This window comes from Sus scrofa, chromosome 5, assembly GCF_054392235.1.
Source record: "Sus scrofa isolate SSC_HxYL_T2T_F1_AM1 chromosome 5, Sscrofa_HxYL_maternal_Yorkshire_Landrace_v2.0, whole genome shotgun sequence".
Classification (NCBI taxonomy): Eukaryota; Metazoa; Chordata; class Mammalia; order Artiodactyla; family Suidae; genus Sus; species Sus scrofa.
Window position 1 is genome coordinate 94,834,864 of NC_139387.1, and position 17,529 is coordinate 94,852,392.

At 46.3% G+C, this 17,529-nt stretch overlaps 2 protein-coding genes across 28 annotated transcripts in view; one reads left to right on the top strand and one right to left on the bottom strand.

The window, feature by feature from the left end:
* The window catches only part of AMDHD1 (amidohydrolase domain containing 1), a 42,270-nt gene that overhangs the window by 11,546 nt on the left and 13,195 nt on the right, over positions 1-17,529 (bottom strand). For 6 of the 7 annotated variants that reach the window (XR_014804358.1, XR_014804357.1, XR_014804359.1 and 3 more), the window contains exons 1-3: positions 5,778-5,936; positions 3,979-4,085; positions 2,443-2,507 (exon numbers count right to left, since the gene is read on the bottom strand). Coding sequence is in view for 3 of the 7 variants with exons in the window: in XM_084957580.1 (XP_084813706.1) it covers positions 2,443-2,507; positions 3,979-4,085; positions 5,778-5,914 (309 nt within the window). In the remaining 4 variants the exon portion in view is untranslated. Of the gene's footprint in view, positions 1-2,442; positions 2,508-3,978; positions 4,115-5,777; positions 5,937-17,529 lie in introns of those variants that run through there. The other variant, XM_084957579.1, reaches the window with a different exon arrangement.
* Positions 5,913-17,529, top strand: part of CCDC38 (coiled-coil domain containing 38) — a 47,025-nt gene continuing 35,408 nt past the window's right edge. For 3 of the 21 annotated variants that reach the window (XM_084957544.1, XM_021092738.2, XM_021092737.2), the window contains exons 1-3: positions 5,913-6,254; positions 14,678-14,735; positions 16,261-16,361. In XM_084957544.1, coding sequence (XP_084813670.1) covers positions 5,913-6,254; positions 14,678-14,735; positions 16,261-16,361 — 501 coding nt within the window. Of the gene's footprint in view, positions 6,255-6,490; positions 6,710-8,333; positions 8,357-13,690; positions 13,830-14,677; positions 14,736-16,260; positions 16,362-17,529 lie in introns of those variants that run through there. The other 18 variants (XM_084957545.1, XM_084957549.1, XM_084957552.1 and 15 more) reach the window with 15 other exon arrangements.

Genomic DNA, 17,529 nt, shown 5'->3' on the forward strand with positions numbered 1-17,529 from the left:
ACCCCTCCGCATTTGGCCACCTGGACTTTCCAGCCTGACCTCCGTGATTCAAGCCACTGCAGTGACAGTGCCGGATCCTTAACCCACTGTGCCGCAAGAGAACTCCTCTATGATGCAGCAAAGTCTTAAACACAGCTCTAGGTCATGGAGAAAGGGACACACGATCCAAAGACAGGTTTTCTTTTTGTGAACGAACCCGGTGTAGCTGTTAGGATGTTGTTTGTTTAGTTTGGTTTTTAAACAATGTGAAGAAAAGACATGGAAGACGCTTCATTGCCTATTACTAAGTCAAAGAAGCCCATCTGAAAAGGCTACATACATACTGTGGGATTCCAGCTACGTGACATCCTGGGAAAAACAAAACTATGGAGACAGTTAAAAAGGTCAGTGGTTGATTTCAAGGGGTCGTGGGGAGGGAGGGACGACTAGAAAAGCACAGAGGATTTTTAGGGGCGTCAAATCACTCTGCAGGATACACTACAATGCTGGATACATGTCATTATATTTTTGTCTAAACCCATAGAACACACAACACAAAGAGAAACCAAAATTATGGACTCTGGGTGACAGGGATACGCCAACGTAGGTTGATCCACAGTAACAGAATCCCACTCTGGTCAGGGATGGTGGAAACGGAGGGGCTGTCCTTGGGGTGGTGGGGGGTAGGGGTTGGGATATGGGAGATCTCTGTACCTTCCACTCAATTCTGCTGTGAACCTAAAACTGTTCTAAAAAATAAAGTCTCCTAAAAACACAGAGTGCCCAGAGTGGCTCAGCAGTTAACAAACCCGACTAGTATCCATGAGGACAAGGGTTTGATCCCTGGCCTCACTTGGTGGGTTGAGGATCTGGTGTTGCCATGAGCTGTGGTGTAGGTTGCAGATGTGGCTCTGCTCCTGTGTGGCTGTGGCTACAGCTCCAGTTGGACCCCTAGCCTGGGAACCTCCACAAGCTGTGGGTGTCGGCCCTAAAAAAAGAAGAAAAAAAAAGACCCCCCAAAAAAGTCTACTAAAAACAAATTAGCAATGTGAGAATAGGTCCAACCAGGGATTTGGGAGTTGACTAGGGCTTATTAATGACTTTGTTAGTCACTGAGCCTTTGCTAGACTACAATTTATGTTTCTTAACAAGTCTCATTTTTCTGGGGAAAAAAGGCAACAGTATTTATTTTTGTGATTAATAATGTATTTTTCCAAGTTTGACCACAATGAATAGTGATTTTCAAACTGTTTCCTGGAGTCCCTTCAAAGGCTGCCTTTGATGGGCCGAGAGGAAGAGAAAGAGAGGAGAAATTAGTGAGCAAAGCAGGTCAGCCCTATTTTAAAAGGAGGATTTTGCACCTAAACCATTTTGAAAACTATTCTACTTAAAATGATGGCTAACCCTATGCACAAAATAAAGATTCAATTATCAGTTGTTGTAATTTATTTTCCATAAATTACAGTAAAAATATCCATTTAAAAAACATGTCACTTTTCAGAATATACAAACAGCTCATACTGCTTAATACAAAAAAAAAAATTAAAGACCCAAACAACCCAATCAAAACATGGGCAGAATTAAACAGACATTTCTCCAAAGACAGACAGATGGGCAACAGGCACATGAAAAGTTGGTCAGTATGGCCAGTTATTGGAGAAATGCAAATCAAACCTATACCGAGCTATCACCTCAGAATGGCCATCATTAAAAAGTCTACAAATAATAAATGCTGGAGAAGTTGTGGAGAAAAAGGAAGCCTCTACACTGTTGGCATATACCCAGACAAACCTCTAATTTGAAAAGATACATGCACCCCAATGTTCATAGCAGCACTATTCACAATAGCCGAGACATGGAGGCAACCTAAATATTCATTGATAGATGATGGACAAAGATGTGTGTGTGTGTGTGTGTGTGGAATGGAATATTACTTAGCCATAAAAAGAATGAAATAATACCATTTGCAGCAACAAGGGTGATAACTTAGAGATTATCACCCTGAGAGAAGTAAGTCAGAGAAAGACTGATATCATTTATATGTGGAATCTAAAAAATAATACAAAGGTACTTATTTATAAAACAAAAACAGACCTGCAGACATAGAAAGCAAACTTATGGTTACCAAAGAGGATGGGCAGGAAGAGTGGAGATAATTAGGAGTTAGGGATGAACATAAATTCCACCATATATAAAACAAGTAAACAGCAAGGACCCACTCTATAGCACAGGCAGCTCTATTCAATATGTTATAATAACCTATAATGGAAAAGGATCTGAAAAAGAATATATATATATTCACATTGCTGCACACTTGAACCTAACATTGTCAATTAAGCATACATCAATAAAAAAGACCTGGGGGATATATTCCGTAAAGCCTAACAGCCCACCAACTCCTTAGAAAACGATTTGTCTATAATTTGTGCTTTATTCCCATCTGCCATTGTTTATTGCAGTTACCTTCATGGCGAACTCGTGAACTCTTTCTCCAGCCCACACTGGATGTGTGTGTGCATCCACGAGACCTGTAGTCAATCAATCAAATCGTTTTTAAAGTTAAGACATTGAAAGGAGACAATCGGCAGACTATACAATACAGGTCTTAGGAAAGCATGAGGGGGGGTCAGCCATCCTGCAGGTGCGCGGAGGCAGAAACAGCTGTCCCCACGGCTCCAAGAAGACGCTACTCTAGGAGGCTCTCACGGAGGAGGCTGACTTAACATGATGAAAACATCCCCTAAAGAAATGCAGCTTCTTTTGCCCAAGAAATCCATGCTCGGCAAGCAAGCTTGAAAACAGGCTGTGAAATCTATTAAGTTGGACAAAACCAAGGACTGTATCACCAAGGAATCATCTGCGTGTAACACAGAGTAAGAAACCCCTACCCTCCACTTTGAGGAGGGAAAATATGAAATCAGCAAGATGAATCGCTAAGAAAGAAGTAGATTATAGTGGAGAATATAGCAAGTATTTTATAACTCTAAATGAAATATAAGCTTTAAAAACTGTGAATCACTATATCGTACACCTATAACTTATATAATATCATACATCAACTATACGTCAATACAAAATTTTCAAAGAGAAATGTATTTATTAAAGAGAAACTATAATCACTTGGAACTTTTGTTTATCCAGGTACAATTCAGCAGAGTGTGTTTTTCCAGAACATGCAAAATACCTTATGGATTAAATGGCTCTTGAGTGCTGACTGGAGTAAAATCAAAAGTCTCTATTCAGATTGGTGTCTACTATATTCTTTTTCTCCTGAGGTGTCATCCTGACTTTCTCTCCTGACCTCCAGGAGCCAAAAGGCAGAAGCTCTGTCAGATGTATACATTTTAAAAGCATAAATCCTGGCCTCTGTGTTTGCACAGAACTCAAATTTTATGAAACTTGTTTCAGATGATTACATGAAGCCATCAAACCCAGGTAATGGAGGAGGTAACGGTTAATAAACCGATTCTGTTGTCAACCATTAAGACACAAATGAACTTCAGTGAAATCGCTGGGGTTTTCTGTTTGTTTGTTTTCTGTCTAGAGATGAATCCTTTGTTGCGTATTCCATACAAATGTACAGTATATTCTGGAATTAGAATAGCTTGCCCTGTTTGCCTCTCTTTGGCACTGAATGGATAAAGGTGACAGTTTTTGAACCTAAACCCACCATAGCTGGTTTCTCTCCACCATGTGAGTGGGAAGAAGTGCAGTGAATAAATGAATTTGATTCCTGGCTTTCCCTTTCACCGGTAAGATTTTCACCCCTAAACACGAGTGTTCTAATCTGTGACACACTTTACAGACAGGTATAAGAACGCAACATGCAAATGTACTTGTTTGTAAAGCAGCTAGCTACTTAACAGTATAAATTCAATAAATGGGAGCTGTTATTATATTTGATTTTCATCTTGAGAACCTATTTAAAACACGCTATTACTCTTCCTCTTTACATTACTAAAACTGACTTCAGGGCTTTATTGAAAGAGAGGTTAATACCTGGCAAGATGCATTTCCCAGAACAGTCAATTCTCTCTTCGAATGTGTCTTCCGCAAACAGTTCTCGGATGGCATCGGCGGGACCAATGGCTTTTAGGAACCCATCCCTGAAGAAAAATCGAGAAAGCATTCCTATCTTAAGTTCAGGGGAAATAGTGTGAGAAGTGATTTAAATATGTGACCAATGATTTAAAATGTGTCATCAATGACTTTTGGCGTCAGGCACTATTTATTGCATTTCCTTCTTGAGCTTGTTGTGTCTTTGGAAAAGTGACTCTGGTCAGACGCAAGGCAAACAGTCAAATCACATCCAGCAGACATGGCCAGTCGTTCCCCAAGATCAACGGCCCCTTTTCCCACAGTGCTAGATTCCTAAATTTTAGCTGCTCTCATGACTGTCCAAAATAAAGACTTTATTTGCAAGTCTCCCATCAGCCAGGTGTGGTCACGTGACTAAACTCTAGTCCACAGGGTTCTTTTCCCTTCCTCTTTCCTACCGGCTGGAAAGCAGACGCACCATGAGAGATGAGGCAGTGACTGAGGAGGAGGGCAATGCCCAGCTGAGCCAGACGGAAGGCCATGGAGTAGGGTCATCAACTAGCCCTAGATTCCTACCTCTGTGCTATTCTGTTAACTGATTTTAGCCAGTTTTTGACAGTGACACTGGGAATGTTTTTATTCCTTTGTTAATTAACTAACACACATCCCCCAGAGTCCCCAAAAGCTGGGCTCTTACACAACTCTAAGCAATCGCAGATGAGGCGAGCCTTGTGTAAGCACAGCACCAGGGGGCTCTCCAATGGGCATGCCACCCCCACTCACACTCCAGGTCTGCCCTCCCGAACTTGGGCTGTTCTTCCATTCTCAGAAGTTTAAATGAACATAACTGAAAATGTCCTCTCTGGTGGCGGAATCTGAATTCCCTATCAGCCCATGCCTTCCCCATCTCAGCATTTTCGATGGTTCCAAAGCTTCGGCGTAGAGACCAGGCAGGTGGGAGCCAGTGCTTGGAAAAAAATCAGATCTCAGAATGCCACCCACAGAGATCCCGATTCAAAAGACCTGGCCACAGGCGAGGAGGGAGTGGTGGGTCTTGGATGAAGGTAGTTAAAACGTACACACTTCCAGTTATGAGATAAATAAATACTACGGAGGTAACGAACAGCGTGATCAATATAATGAACATTGCTTTATAAGTCCTACAAGTTCTGGTCATAAGGAAAAACATTTTTTCCCTTTTTTTGATTTTTGTGTCTCTATAAGAGGATGGATGTTCAGTATACTTACTGTGGTAAGCATTTCATGATGGATGTAAATCAAATCATACGGAATACTTTAAATTTATACAGTGCTGTATGTCAATTACACCTCAGTTAAACTTGAAAAAAAGGATCTGGGGATAGGGGGTCCTGTGGGGGGGAGGGGAGGCAGGGATCAGAAGTCTGCCTTAAAAAAAAACTCTTCAGCCACCTGAGGCAGGCACTTAAGCAAGCATCCGGGAGAACCCCTACCCCTTCTGATTGCTGCAGTGATATTTTATTAGCAGAAGCAGATCCTGATGCGCCCCAGTGGGAGGTGTCGCTTGAAAGCTCTTTTTTTTTTTTTTTCCCCCCAAATGAAAAACACCCGAAATGGTCAAAAACGTTAGCAACAGGCGCTTAAGAGGGCAGGCGTGCCCATGTCTCCCTCCGCAGCGCACAAGTTAGAGAAAGCGCCCCAAGCCGGGCTTTGGCGGACGGGTCCCCCTGGCACGCGCACGACCCCGGGCACCCGCAGCCGCAGAGCGCTCGGCCACTTACGTGCCCACCACCAGGCTGGCGCCCTCCAGCACCACCAGTCTGTGCAGCGCGTCCCGCGCCAGGAAGCGCTCGCCCCGGGCGCACACCGCCACCACTTGCCGCGCGTTCTCCAGCAGGAGGCGGTGGCCGCCGGCCATGTCGCCGAGCACAGCGGGTCTCGAAGCTGCCGGGCTCCGGCCGCGGCCGCGTAGAAGGGCGGAGGAGGGGCAGGTCCGAAGGCCGGTGGCGCCACCCGGCCCAGGGGGCGGGGGGGGCGGGGCTTTGCAGCCGCGGTTCCAGGGCCACCGGGGACGGGCGTCGCGACGGCAGGAAGAGTACCGACAAGAAGGATGCTTCGTAATAAATGTTACAATGGAACCCCCTCTGTCTCGGCCGCTCGGTCTCGTTCTGGGTAAATGTGGTAGAGAGTACTGTCCCCTACTTCTCAGAAGGCGCCGGAAGCGGTGGGGACAGAGAAAGGTGGCCTGCGACGATCTGGTGAGCAGGCGGAAGGATAGAGGGCGAGGGACCCGAGCGGAACGGGGGGAGGCGGGCGGGGGGAGAACCCCCGAGGAGGGCGGGTGCTGGGACGCGGGAAAGAGCCCCCGGAGGCGACCGTGTGGGAGAAATCTCTGCCCAGGGGCCCGGAGCGGCAGCTGGGGTGACGCTGGGGGAGCTCCCGCAGAGGGAACCCGGGCATGGGGAGGAGAGGGCTGCGGTGGCGGAGCTGCTCCAGTGGCCGCGTGGCCGCGAGCACGGTGGCGGGTGCCGCGTACTTTTCGGTTGGCCAGCTCCGCTCCCAGATCCCCTACCAGACGGTCCCCGAGATGAAGGGGGACCGGGGCGGGGGAGGATAGAGCCGAGACCAGAGAATCGATCGGCGCCTTCGCCCATCGTCCCCTAACCCTCCCTGAAGGATAGGTTGGAAGGGCTCCTGGATCCGAATCGTTGAGGTAAAATCAGTTTCAGCTCACTGTCCCCCACCCCACCTGTATCCGGTGGGGCGAAGCCAAGGATCAAGGCAGGAGACCGAATGAAGGGCGTTTGTCCTTCTTAATCACATCTCTTCCTCCCTGTCAATTGCTGTGACTACTCTGGCAGGCACGGGGTTTTGTTTTGAGTTTCTCGAATATTGTATTCTGTTGCTATACTTTTATTGCAAGCTCTGTGTTAGGCCTTGTAGAACATTCAAAGATTGGAAGGCTCTTTCCCTGCCCAGCAAAGACTACAATCAAAAGGAAGACACTGCATGAACACAATAATATACCATAAAAGCCCGCTGAGGCCAGCAAGACCACAAAATATAAAAGTCAATTTTAGGTCATATAAAGCCACTTAAAAACAAAAAACAGAAAGCAAACACTCCTTTAGATGAACACAGTAAGGAAGAATATAGACTTGAGCTTCATCTTAGGGTCATAAAAGAGAGATCAGTCTGGTACGAAAGAGAGAAGAAAACAAAAAAGTGGGAAAGACTTCAATAGATGTGAGGAAACGAGACCCTAAAGGGGAAAAAAATCCGTAGATTACTCACAGCTCAGGTGCACAATCACAAACAGATGTGTGTGTGTTGTGTGACTTCACAGTTTTAAAAAGAAAGGTATAATATAGAGAGAGGAATAAAGTAAGAAGAGGAAATAGTGGAAAATAGAAACAAAGTCACTAATTCATAGAGAAATAGAATTTTATTTATAAAATTCCTGCTAGACTTGAATCTGTTACATTTTGCAATTATGGGCATATTTACAGATGTGTGCAATTATAGCTATAAAAGGTGGGGTGGAATGACAGGAAAATACAATGCTTTGGGATTCAAAATCTTGTCTTAATTCTGTTTCATTTGCTGATGAACTATTTGACGTTGCAAAATGTACGCAGTTTCTCTAAGCCTCAGTTTTCTCATCCATATCATGGGGGTAATTGTTTTCTACTTTATGGACTTGTTTGAACTTTATTATTATTATTATTATTGCTCTGTAGGGCCGCACCCACAGCATTTGGAGGTTCCCAGGCTAGGGGTCGAATCGGAGCTGTAGCCACCACCCTACACCACAGCCCCAGCAACGCCACATCAGATCCGAGGCGAGTCTGCAACCTACATACACCACAGCTCACAGCAACGCTGGATCCTTAACCCACTGAGCAAGGCCAGGAGTGGCACCTGCATCCTCATGGATACTAGTCAGATTCGTTTCCGCTGAGCCATGATCGGAACTCATTGTTTGAACTTTAAATAAGATGAAATGTAAATCACTTAGGCTAGCTCTAAATAAGTATTATTATTATTACTGACTACTACTACTGCTATTTATTATAATCCTGCTATTTGTCTTGTCGGTCAATTAAGTTAAAGATTTGATTTCAATCAATAGCACTCCAAAGAACATACCATGTACTTAAAGCTTACAAGCTCTTGGTAAGTCTAAAAGAAATTGTATTTTTCCTTCATGGAGATTCCGTCTGTGGTTGAACTGAGTGTATCCCATTACGGTCCAGAGAGGCCACACTGTCTGAAAAGCCCCTGCAAACAAGAAGCCTGCAGAAGCCAGAAGATCGAGAGGACTTCTCTCCTCTTGTCATCGTTAAATAATCATAGAGGGGTGAGGATAACACATTTTTTTCCCTCCGACATAACCGGCATCCCTGTAGCACTTCTTCGTTTACAAAGTCCTCGCATGGGTCCATTTCTTTCCCCTCCTCTTCCTCTTGACCTCAGTTATTTTTTTTTCAGCTTGCAAAACATGCAGTCAGAAAAGTCAACAGAAAAAAACACAAAATAGTTAGCTTGAGGCCAGCAGGTCCTTAGGGGTCAAGCCGAAGGTCATTGGCTCATCATCCCTCTGGCTTCTGCCCTAACGGAGAGAGGCGGCTCATGGAGCAGGCCAAGGACCTAATGGCTCTTGGCTTTCGGGTAAACAAAAAACTGCTAGTGCAGCTCTCTCCACACCATCCAAGGACACAGTTCACAGCCTTTTCGCCCAGCATTTGTCCAAGTGGGTGGGAAGGAGGAGGGACAAAGTTGAAAGGCATTGGGTCTGAGAGAATCTGTCTAAATCTTCTTTTGCATGTGGGAGACAGAGCTTTTACTATCTTAATAAGTGAATCTGCAAGTCCCTTTTCACTGAGCTGTTGAGAAAGTTGTTGAGAAAATCCAACACAAATGGCTTCAAGTCACATCTGCTAGATATTTTTATTATGGATTTATCTAGAGTTGGTCTAGGACTTTAAGTTTGGATATTATAAAACCCCAGTCCTCTTTCTCCACTTCCATGAAGCTTGGAATAGTAAGACTCTGCCCCAGAGTTCCCATTGTGGTTCCGTGGGTTAAGGACCCAATGTAGTTTCCGTAAGGAAGCAGATTCGAGGCCGGGCCTCGCTCAGTGGTTTAAGGATCTGGTGTTGCTGCAAGCTGCAGATGTAGGTTGCAGGTGCAGCTCACATCAAGCAGGCCAGCAGCTGCAGCTCTGATCTGACCCCTAGCCGGGGAACTTCCATATGCCACAGTACGGCTGCAGGGGAAAAAAAGAACCTTCCCTAGGGTGGGTCAGATTCCCCACATTTATATCAACACTGGTGATCAGTTCCTCTCAAATGACCCAAATTCAAGAACTCTAATTCACCGTTTCTTTTTTTTTTTTTTTTTTTGTCTTTTTGTCTTTTGTTGTTGTTGTTGTTGCTATTTCTTGGGCCGCTCCCGAGGCATATGGAGGTTCCCAGGCTAGGGGTTGAATCGGAGCTGTAGCCACCGGCCTACGCCAGAGCCACAGCAACGCAGGATCCGAGCCACGTCTGCAACCTACACCACAGCTCACGGCAACGCCGGATCGTTAACCCACTGAGCAAGGGCAGGGACCGAACCCGCAACCTCATGGTTCCTAGTCGGATTCGTTAACCACTGCGCCACGACGGGAACTCCTAATTCACCGTTTCTTATGAAAGCTGGCTGTCAGATGCCTCCTACACTATACAAGTGCTGCGGTTGTTCACAAGATGAGTGGACCAGTAAGAGGACAGATCTGGTTATTTACTTTGAAGAAAGCATAAGCAATGATTTCCCTCTCAGCCTATCACGAGTAGGTACTTTGTGTCTTTAAATTGTGCTTGGAAACTGCAGCAAGGCTGTAAGAAAAGGATGAGTATCCATACTTGATAGAAGCAGGAGCTCAGGTTCACTGAGTTAAGGGGGGGTAGCTCTTTCTAAGAGCAGGAGCTGAGAAGAGGCAGAGGCAGGATTCAAACTCATCTGTCCCCAGAGGCCAGGGTCTTTCACAGTGCCACTCATGGTGACACACCTCAAAGGACCTGACTCCGTTTTTATATAGCCTAGTGACCACAGGTAGTTGCGTAATATGCAAGAATTAATTAAAGCACCAGCATGATATTCACTTGAAAGAACACTGTATTTTACACCCAGGTCCTCTTCGGTGGCTAATAGGTACCGCAAACTTGTCATGTTCCAAACAGAACCTTGGCTCCTTCCAGCTTCCCCTTCCCCCAAAGCCTTCTCTATCTTCAGTGATGGCAAGACCATCCTTTATTTTCTAGGCTCCTTATCTCACACCACACATCCAAACCAGCTGCCAGTCCTGTGGTTGCTACGTCCTAAATATTTCTAGAATTTGACCACTTTTCCACACGTCCACTACTATCCCAAGGGGCCCCATTAGCGCTTGCCTCCCAGGGGCGGTAGCCTTGCAACGGGGCTCTCTCTTGGACCCTCAGCCTCTCATATAATCTCTTCTCAGGCCAGCAGTCGGCACCATTCATTCAATGATTTTTATTCCGTTGAGGAAGTGACCTACAGGGCCCTGGTCCTCTCCTTGGCCTCTGCCATCACCTTCCCCTTTGTTCACGGTGCTCAAGCTCTGCTAGTCTCCTCAAACACACCCAGTAGCTCCCCTCCTTAGAGTACTTTCTCATGGGCTCATATGCATAGGACACTTACTGTGCATCTGATGCTCGCAGAGGGCTGGACGTGTGCTAACACGCTTAACAGTCCCACCAGGTGGGTGCTAGTCTTATCATCTCTTCTGAAAGACGAGGAGCTTGAGGGGTGAGGATGAAGGAGCATCATGAGTCCATGATCTTTTTTTTTTTTTTTTGTCTTTTTGCCATTTCTTGGGCCGCTCTCGCGGCATATGGAGGTTCCCAGGCTCGGGGTCGAATCGGAGCCATAGCCACTGGCCTACACCACAGCCACAGCAACGCGGGATCCAAGCCACATCTGCAACCTACACCACAGCTCATGGCAACGCCGGATCCTTAACCCACTGAGCAAGGCCAGGGATTGAACCTGCAACCTCATGGTTCCTAGTCGGATTCGTTAGCCACTGAGCCACGAGGGGAACTCCATGGGTCCATGATCTTGATCACAAGTCTATGCTGCCTCTAAAAATGATGGCTTGCCATCACATAGACGCTTTTATTTCACAGGTACATTTTTTTGGCTGCACTCATGGCATATGGAAGTCCCCTGGCCAGAAATGTGAGCTGCAGCTATGGCCTACACCACAGCTGTGGCAATGCTAGATCCTTAACCCATTGCTCTGGACCAGTGATTGAAGCCATGTCACACCACAGCTCACAGCAACGCCGGATCCCCAACCCACTGAGCAAGGCCAGGGATCGAACCCGCAACCTCATGTTTCCTAGTTGGATCCGTTAACCACTGAGCCACGATGGGAACTCCCATGCTATTTTTATTTGCACAACGAAGACATTCACCAGCTTTGACTTATTCTTCCTAGTTGGTCCATCGTATTGGTCTCGTTTGGGAACTTTATCATCCCGTCCCAAGAACAGCTGGTTCTCTTCTTCTCCCTTACGTTCATCACCAACCCTCATTCATCAATCGGGGGATTAATATACATGGAAAAACAGAAGTGTAACAACTTCTGGACTGTCGATTTCCTTTACAAGTGCTATCAATTACCCAAAAACTTTTTTTTTTTTTTTAGTGAAAAAGTGTCAGCACCCATGTTTAAAGATGTTTGTTGTGGACAGACTTTTAGGATAAAGGGCATGGGCGTAGGGATGAGGAAGGGAGTGAATTTAAATAGAAGGATTGAAGGGGGCAGAAAATGTGGCTAAGAAAGAAGTGAGCAGAATCTTAAGGGTTGGGATGAGTTCAGAGTGTAAATTTAAGAAAATCTCCAGCACTGGCCATCCAAATTCCAAAGGCATCAGTCCAACAGCTTGTCATCAATTTTTCACCAAGCCGTCTCTTCTCTTCTGTCAGAATGAATGTGTTGCCTCTGAAAAAGCTTCCGTAATTTGAAAACGTGTAATATCAAAGCTGTAGGGTTTCACTAATATTTTCTCTTCTATAAGCTTTAAATAATTTCTTTTTTCTTGTTCATCTTTGTTTTTATAATCACTGGAAGTAACATCACATGCTGATTAGTAATGACCAGCTCATGGCCACCCCCACTTACTGAGTTTGTCCTGTGTTCTAGGCACAGGCTTGGCTGTTTACATACAATCTGACTGAATCCTCAGGAAAGGCTTAAGAGATAAAACTATTATCCCATTTTAGAGCATAAGAACCTGAAGCTCAGAGATGCTAATTAAAGTGTAGGCTCCAAGAAAACAATGTTTTTGGTCTTTTTGTTGTTGTTCTTTTAAAAAAATTTGCCGGGGGTTCCCTTTGTGGTGCAGTGGCTAACGAATCCGACTAGGAACCATGAGGTTGCGGGTTCAATCCCTGCCCTTGCTCAGTGGGTTAACGATCTGGTGTTGCCATGAGCTGTGGTGTAGGTCGCAGACACGGCTCAGATCCCGCGTTGCTGTGACTATGGTGTAGGCTGGCAGCTACGGCTCTGATTCGATCCCTAGCCTGGGAAGCTCCATATGCCGCGGGAGCGGCCCAAGAAATGGCAGAAAGACCAAAAAAAAAAAAAAAAAAAAAAAAAATTTGCCCTGTCTCCCGCAATTTTTGGAACAGCACCTGACACGTAGTAGGCACAAATAGTTTTTGAATATTAAATGAACTTGTGCACACATCTGTCAAAGCCAAACCAAGATTCAGAAATGAAGTTTGTCCACTCCAAAGTCTGGGTTCCTTACCACTGGCTGCAGAGCTCCTGGGACACTTAGCTCTTGAACGTGGCTCTTGGAGGTGACGAAGGCTTCAATTTAGATGGGCAGCCCCAAACAGGGTATTTTGCCCTATTGTTCCTGCTGTGAACACAACTTCTTATACAAACTCCTAAATATCTTTTTTTCCCACAAATAAAAACATGACTGGTTTTTTTTTTTATTGTAAAAAAATTACATTAGCTCATCAAGAAGTTTGAATGATAGGGAAGAAAGTATAAAAATCAAACACAGGTCAGTGTGAGGCAAGGGAGGAACTTGCCTTGGGTGCAGAATTTAGGGGGAGGCAAACACGTAGCAATCAAAATAAGCAATGTTTTAATTCACCTTTTTTTTTTTTTTGGCTTTTTAGGGCCACACAAGTGGCACATAGAGGGGTTCCCAGGCTAGGGGCCCAGTCAGAGCTGTAGCCACCAGCCTACACCACAGCCACAGCAACGTGGGATCCGAGCCACATCTGCGACCTACACCACAGCTCAGGGCAACGCCGGATCCTTAACCCACTGAGTGAGGCCAGGGATCAAATCCACGTTCCCATGGATACTAGTTGGGTTCGTTAACTGCTGAGCCCCTCTAAGAACTCCTTAATTCACTATTAAACAATTAAAATTAATGCAAAAAAAAACCCCATAATGAACAAAATATCCACATTTTAAATAAAGACAAGAGCCGTGGGCGGGGACAAAGTTGTGGCAAGCAGGGCACCCACCGTCAGGGTCCTGTAAGCACAGAGGCAGATCCTGTCTGTTTAGATCTTTGATATTTTGTTTATCATGGATTTTTTCCTGCATTAATTCTGATTTTTTAAAATTGCATTGACATGTTTTTTATCTTGATAGCCGAGTTTTAGGGGACACTTCCTCACTCACCTGATCCAATGCCCAAACCTGATCCAAAGCAGAAGGATCGCCCCAAACCAGAGACACCCACCGCTCCCATTCACTGAACAACTTTTCAAATACTTCCCTGATTTCGCAGGTACTTTTTAACCCACACGATCCCTGCTCTTCTGAATTTTCCTTTTCCTATTGTGGACAGAGGCTAATGGTGACCACAGTGTCATTTTAAGGGCACATTTTGTGGGTACAGCATCGTTAATCAACTCCCTATTTATGAAATAATGTGTCAACAAACATTAATGTACATACTTTTTTACTTATTTGATTATTTCCCTGGGGTAAGCTGCTAGAATTGGAATTGCTGATCAAAGAGTTTGTGTATTACTGGTTTGGAAAGCAGTAAAGCCGATTTAGGAGTCACTAGCAGGTGAATATAGCGACTTTGTGAAATGGTCGCAGATTTTTTAAAAATGTATTTCCTGGAGTTCCCGCTGTGGCACAGCGGGTTAAGAATCCAACTGCAGGAGTTCCCATCATGGCTCAGTGGAAACGAATCTGACTGGCATCCATGAGGTTGCTGGTTGGATCCCTGGCCTTGCTCAGTGGGTTGAGGATCCGGCGTTGCCGTGAGCTGTGGTGTAGGTCACAGAAGCGGCTTGGATCTTGTGTTGCTGTGGCTGTGGTGTAGGCCGGCGGCTGTAACTCCAATTAGACCCCTAGCCTGGGAACCTCCATATGCAGCAGATGTGGCCCTGAAAAGCCAAAAAAAAAAAAGACTCCCGCTGCAGCGGCTTGGGTTGCTTCAGAGGCGCAGGTCTGATGCTCTGCCCAGCGTGGTGGGTTGGAGGATCCAGTGTTGCCACAGCTGCATCAGAGGTCACAGCTGAGGCTCACATTCGCTCTCTGGCCCAGGAACTAACATGTGTTGCAGGTGTTTGCTTATAAACAAACACACAAACAAATAATAAAGTGTTTCCTTTTCTTCAGACAGGGCCAGGAGACCAAATGTCATCCAATTTTTTGCCGGTACCCCTGACCTCTGAAGGTAAAGAGGAAATCAGCAGCGAGTTCTTACGTCGTGCCCAGTGGGTGGTCTCCGTGGGGACTGCCAGGGAGGAGACAGGAGACCACGGCCCGGAAGGATCGGCCGTGGGGTCTCTATGTAAGGTGTTTAGAAATTCCCCACTGAGCGGCCTCTCTTCTACTTTTTTTTTTTTTTTTTGTCTTTTTTTTTAGCTATTTCTTGGGCCACTCCTGTGGCATATGGAGGTTCCCAGGCTAGGGGTCCAATTGGAGCTGCAGCCACCGGCCTACACCAGAGCCACAGCAACGTGGGATCCGAGCCGCGTCTGCAACCTACACCACAGCTCACGGCAACGCCGGATCGTTAACCCACTGAGCAAGGGCAGGGACCGAACCCGCAACCTCATGGTTCCTAGTCGGATTCGTTAACCACTGCGCCACGACGGGAACTCCTCTTCTACGTTTTAATCCTGAAAAGAAAGGTCTTCACATCGTCAAACTGTCCTAGTTAGCTGGATTGCTCGAGTCTTCCAGACAGAAAACAATTAGTTATTCGTCATCCTGAAGGACACGCGAAGCTCCCCTCTCTCCACGTCTGTCCCCTCCTTTCCTTGACGGCCCCCCACTTCTCTCCTTAGCCGCGTCCTTCTTCACACGGAGGCCAGGCATTCGTATCTGTCCGCGTCCACGCTCTGGCCTGGGAGTGTGGGGTCAGGGTGTCGGCCAAGGGTCTGACGGCGCCACTCAGCTCCAAGTTCCTCTGGGTCCCTGACTCCTGTTGCCCCTCCTGGGCCAAGCCTGTCGCCTACGCTCTTGCACACTCCATCTCCAAGGCCAGCTGCAGGACCCACCCCCAGCTGTCTCTGCGCACGGATCATAAGGCCTACAGTGTCAGGTGCCCCCTTGATAGCCTGCAGCCTCAGAGGGCTCCAAAGGCCTAACCCTAAGTCCTGCACCTGCCAAATATGACCCCACCGTGGGGACAGTTCCCCAGCTGGCTAGTTCCCCTGGTAGCTGGACGGACGACGCTCCACTGCCCTTCAATGAATGGGTTTCACTTCCCTGCCAGCCCCTGGAATTCTTCCAACGCGTCCATCACATCCTCCTGTGGCAACAGAGGGCCCCCTCCCCTTGCTACACCCAAACTTAAGCCTCCCGCAGCCCCTTCTGGTCCCCTCTGCTCCTGAGCACATGTGTGATGTGGCCCTGGGTGGCCCATGGCCTCTGCCTATCCTGGGCCATGAGTATGGGGGACGAATGAACAGCCGCCAGCCTCATCTGTCTACTGCTGGGTTTTGTGTGTTCAGACACCTTGTCTGTTTAGGGCAGCAGATCCTTCCTTTACTCCTGGGATACAGAGGAGCTGTGGTTCCTGCCCCCCAAGATCCAGCCCCTACATCCCTGCCTTGTTGGGGAGGCAAGGCTGCCTGCATCCTCCTCCCGCGAGACCAAGCATCCTACTTACTTTCCCCCGGCTGCTGGGAGTCTTGTTCTGGTTAACAGGAGGGATAACAGCTATCTTTCTTTTCTTTTCTTTTCTTTAACAGAGAAAGTAAAAGATGAGTCGGTCCAAAAGGACAGTCCATATAAGGTCTTTTTCAGAGATCTCTTTCTCTTCAAAGAAAATGAAATGGCAGCAAAGAAGAGGGTAAGTTTTTGTTAAAATCACAATCCCGATGAATGTTGGAACGTACCTCTTACCCATCGCTTGTAGGCATGTTGCTGGCTTAAGACATGGAGTCCTATGTCAGGAACTATGCACACACTGTGCTGGGAGATGGTGTGAACCACTCACTCTGGATGGTGTCCAGCCTCTGGTAGGGACCTAGCGATGCCTGCCTACTGGGGAAGACAGATACCCCCCTGCAATCCAGTAGGAAGTCCGGGGGACCCTATTTCATCGATTCTGAGCCCCACATTTCCTCACATTTTCCCACTTCTGAAGTTGGGGTTCAGTGACATAGATGGAAGGTCATACAGCACTGACAGGGCATAAAATAATAGTGCATCCTCAAGTTGATGAAATACGGTACTAGAGGCAAGCCAAAGAAACAGAGAGAAAGGGATGCTTGTATTTGTTAGTGAGAAGAGAGTGTGGCTGCGATGGGGTGTGTGAGACCTTACTGAGGACATAACAAGAGCTGAATTGTTGAAAATAGGTCAGAATTTGCCAAGCAGATACACATAAGAGGGTGTGTCTGTGTGTACTGGAGAGAAGGTTGGAGAAGCTCTCATGTTAGAATTGTTTGTTATGAAGCTAAGTCAGTGATGAGGCCAGCTCTGCAATTGTGCCCTGCAGTTTGTCTAACTGCTTGTAACCATCACGTGGTTCAGATTTCAGGAGATTTGCTTTCCCAGGAGTAAAGACTGATTACAGGACATTTAAAAAAAAAAAAAAACAAATTAGAAAGAAGTTAATATCAACAAAGCTTAATAACTGATTGAGCTGTGCAGTGATGGGGGTTTTTGGGGTTTTGTTTTTTGTTTTGATTTGTTTTGTATGGCCACACCCAAGGCTTATAGGAGTTCCTGGGCCAGGGATGGAATCTGAGCTGCAGCTGCAGCAATGCATACACTTAACACACTGCACGGGGCCAGGGATTAAACCTGTGTCTCTCCGCAGGGACCCAAGCCACTGCAGTCAGATTCTTAAGCCACTGTGCCACAGTGGGAAATCCTGGGAGGTGATGGTTTTATGCGTGTGCTCTATAGTTTGAAACATCCAAAATTAAATTGAGAAAAAAGTCAAGAAATGGGAAGCCTGATTTTTTTTTTACGTCTACTCCAGAAGTGCAATTATTCTCAAGTTTTCAACT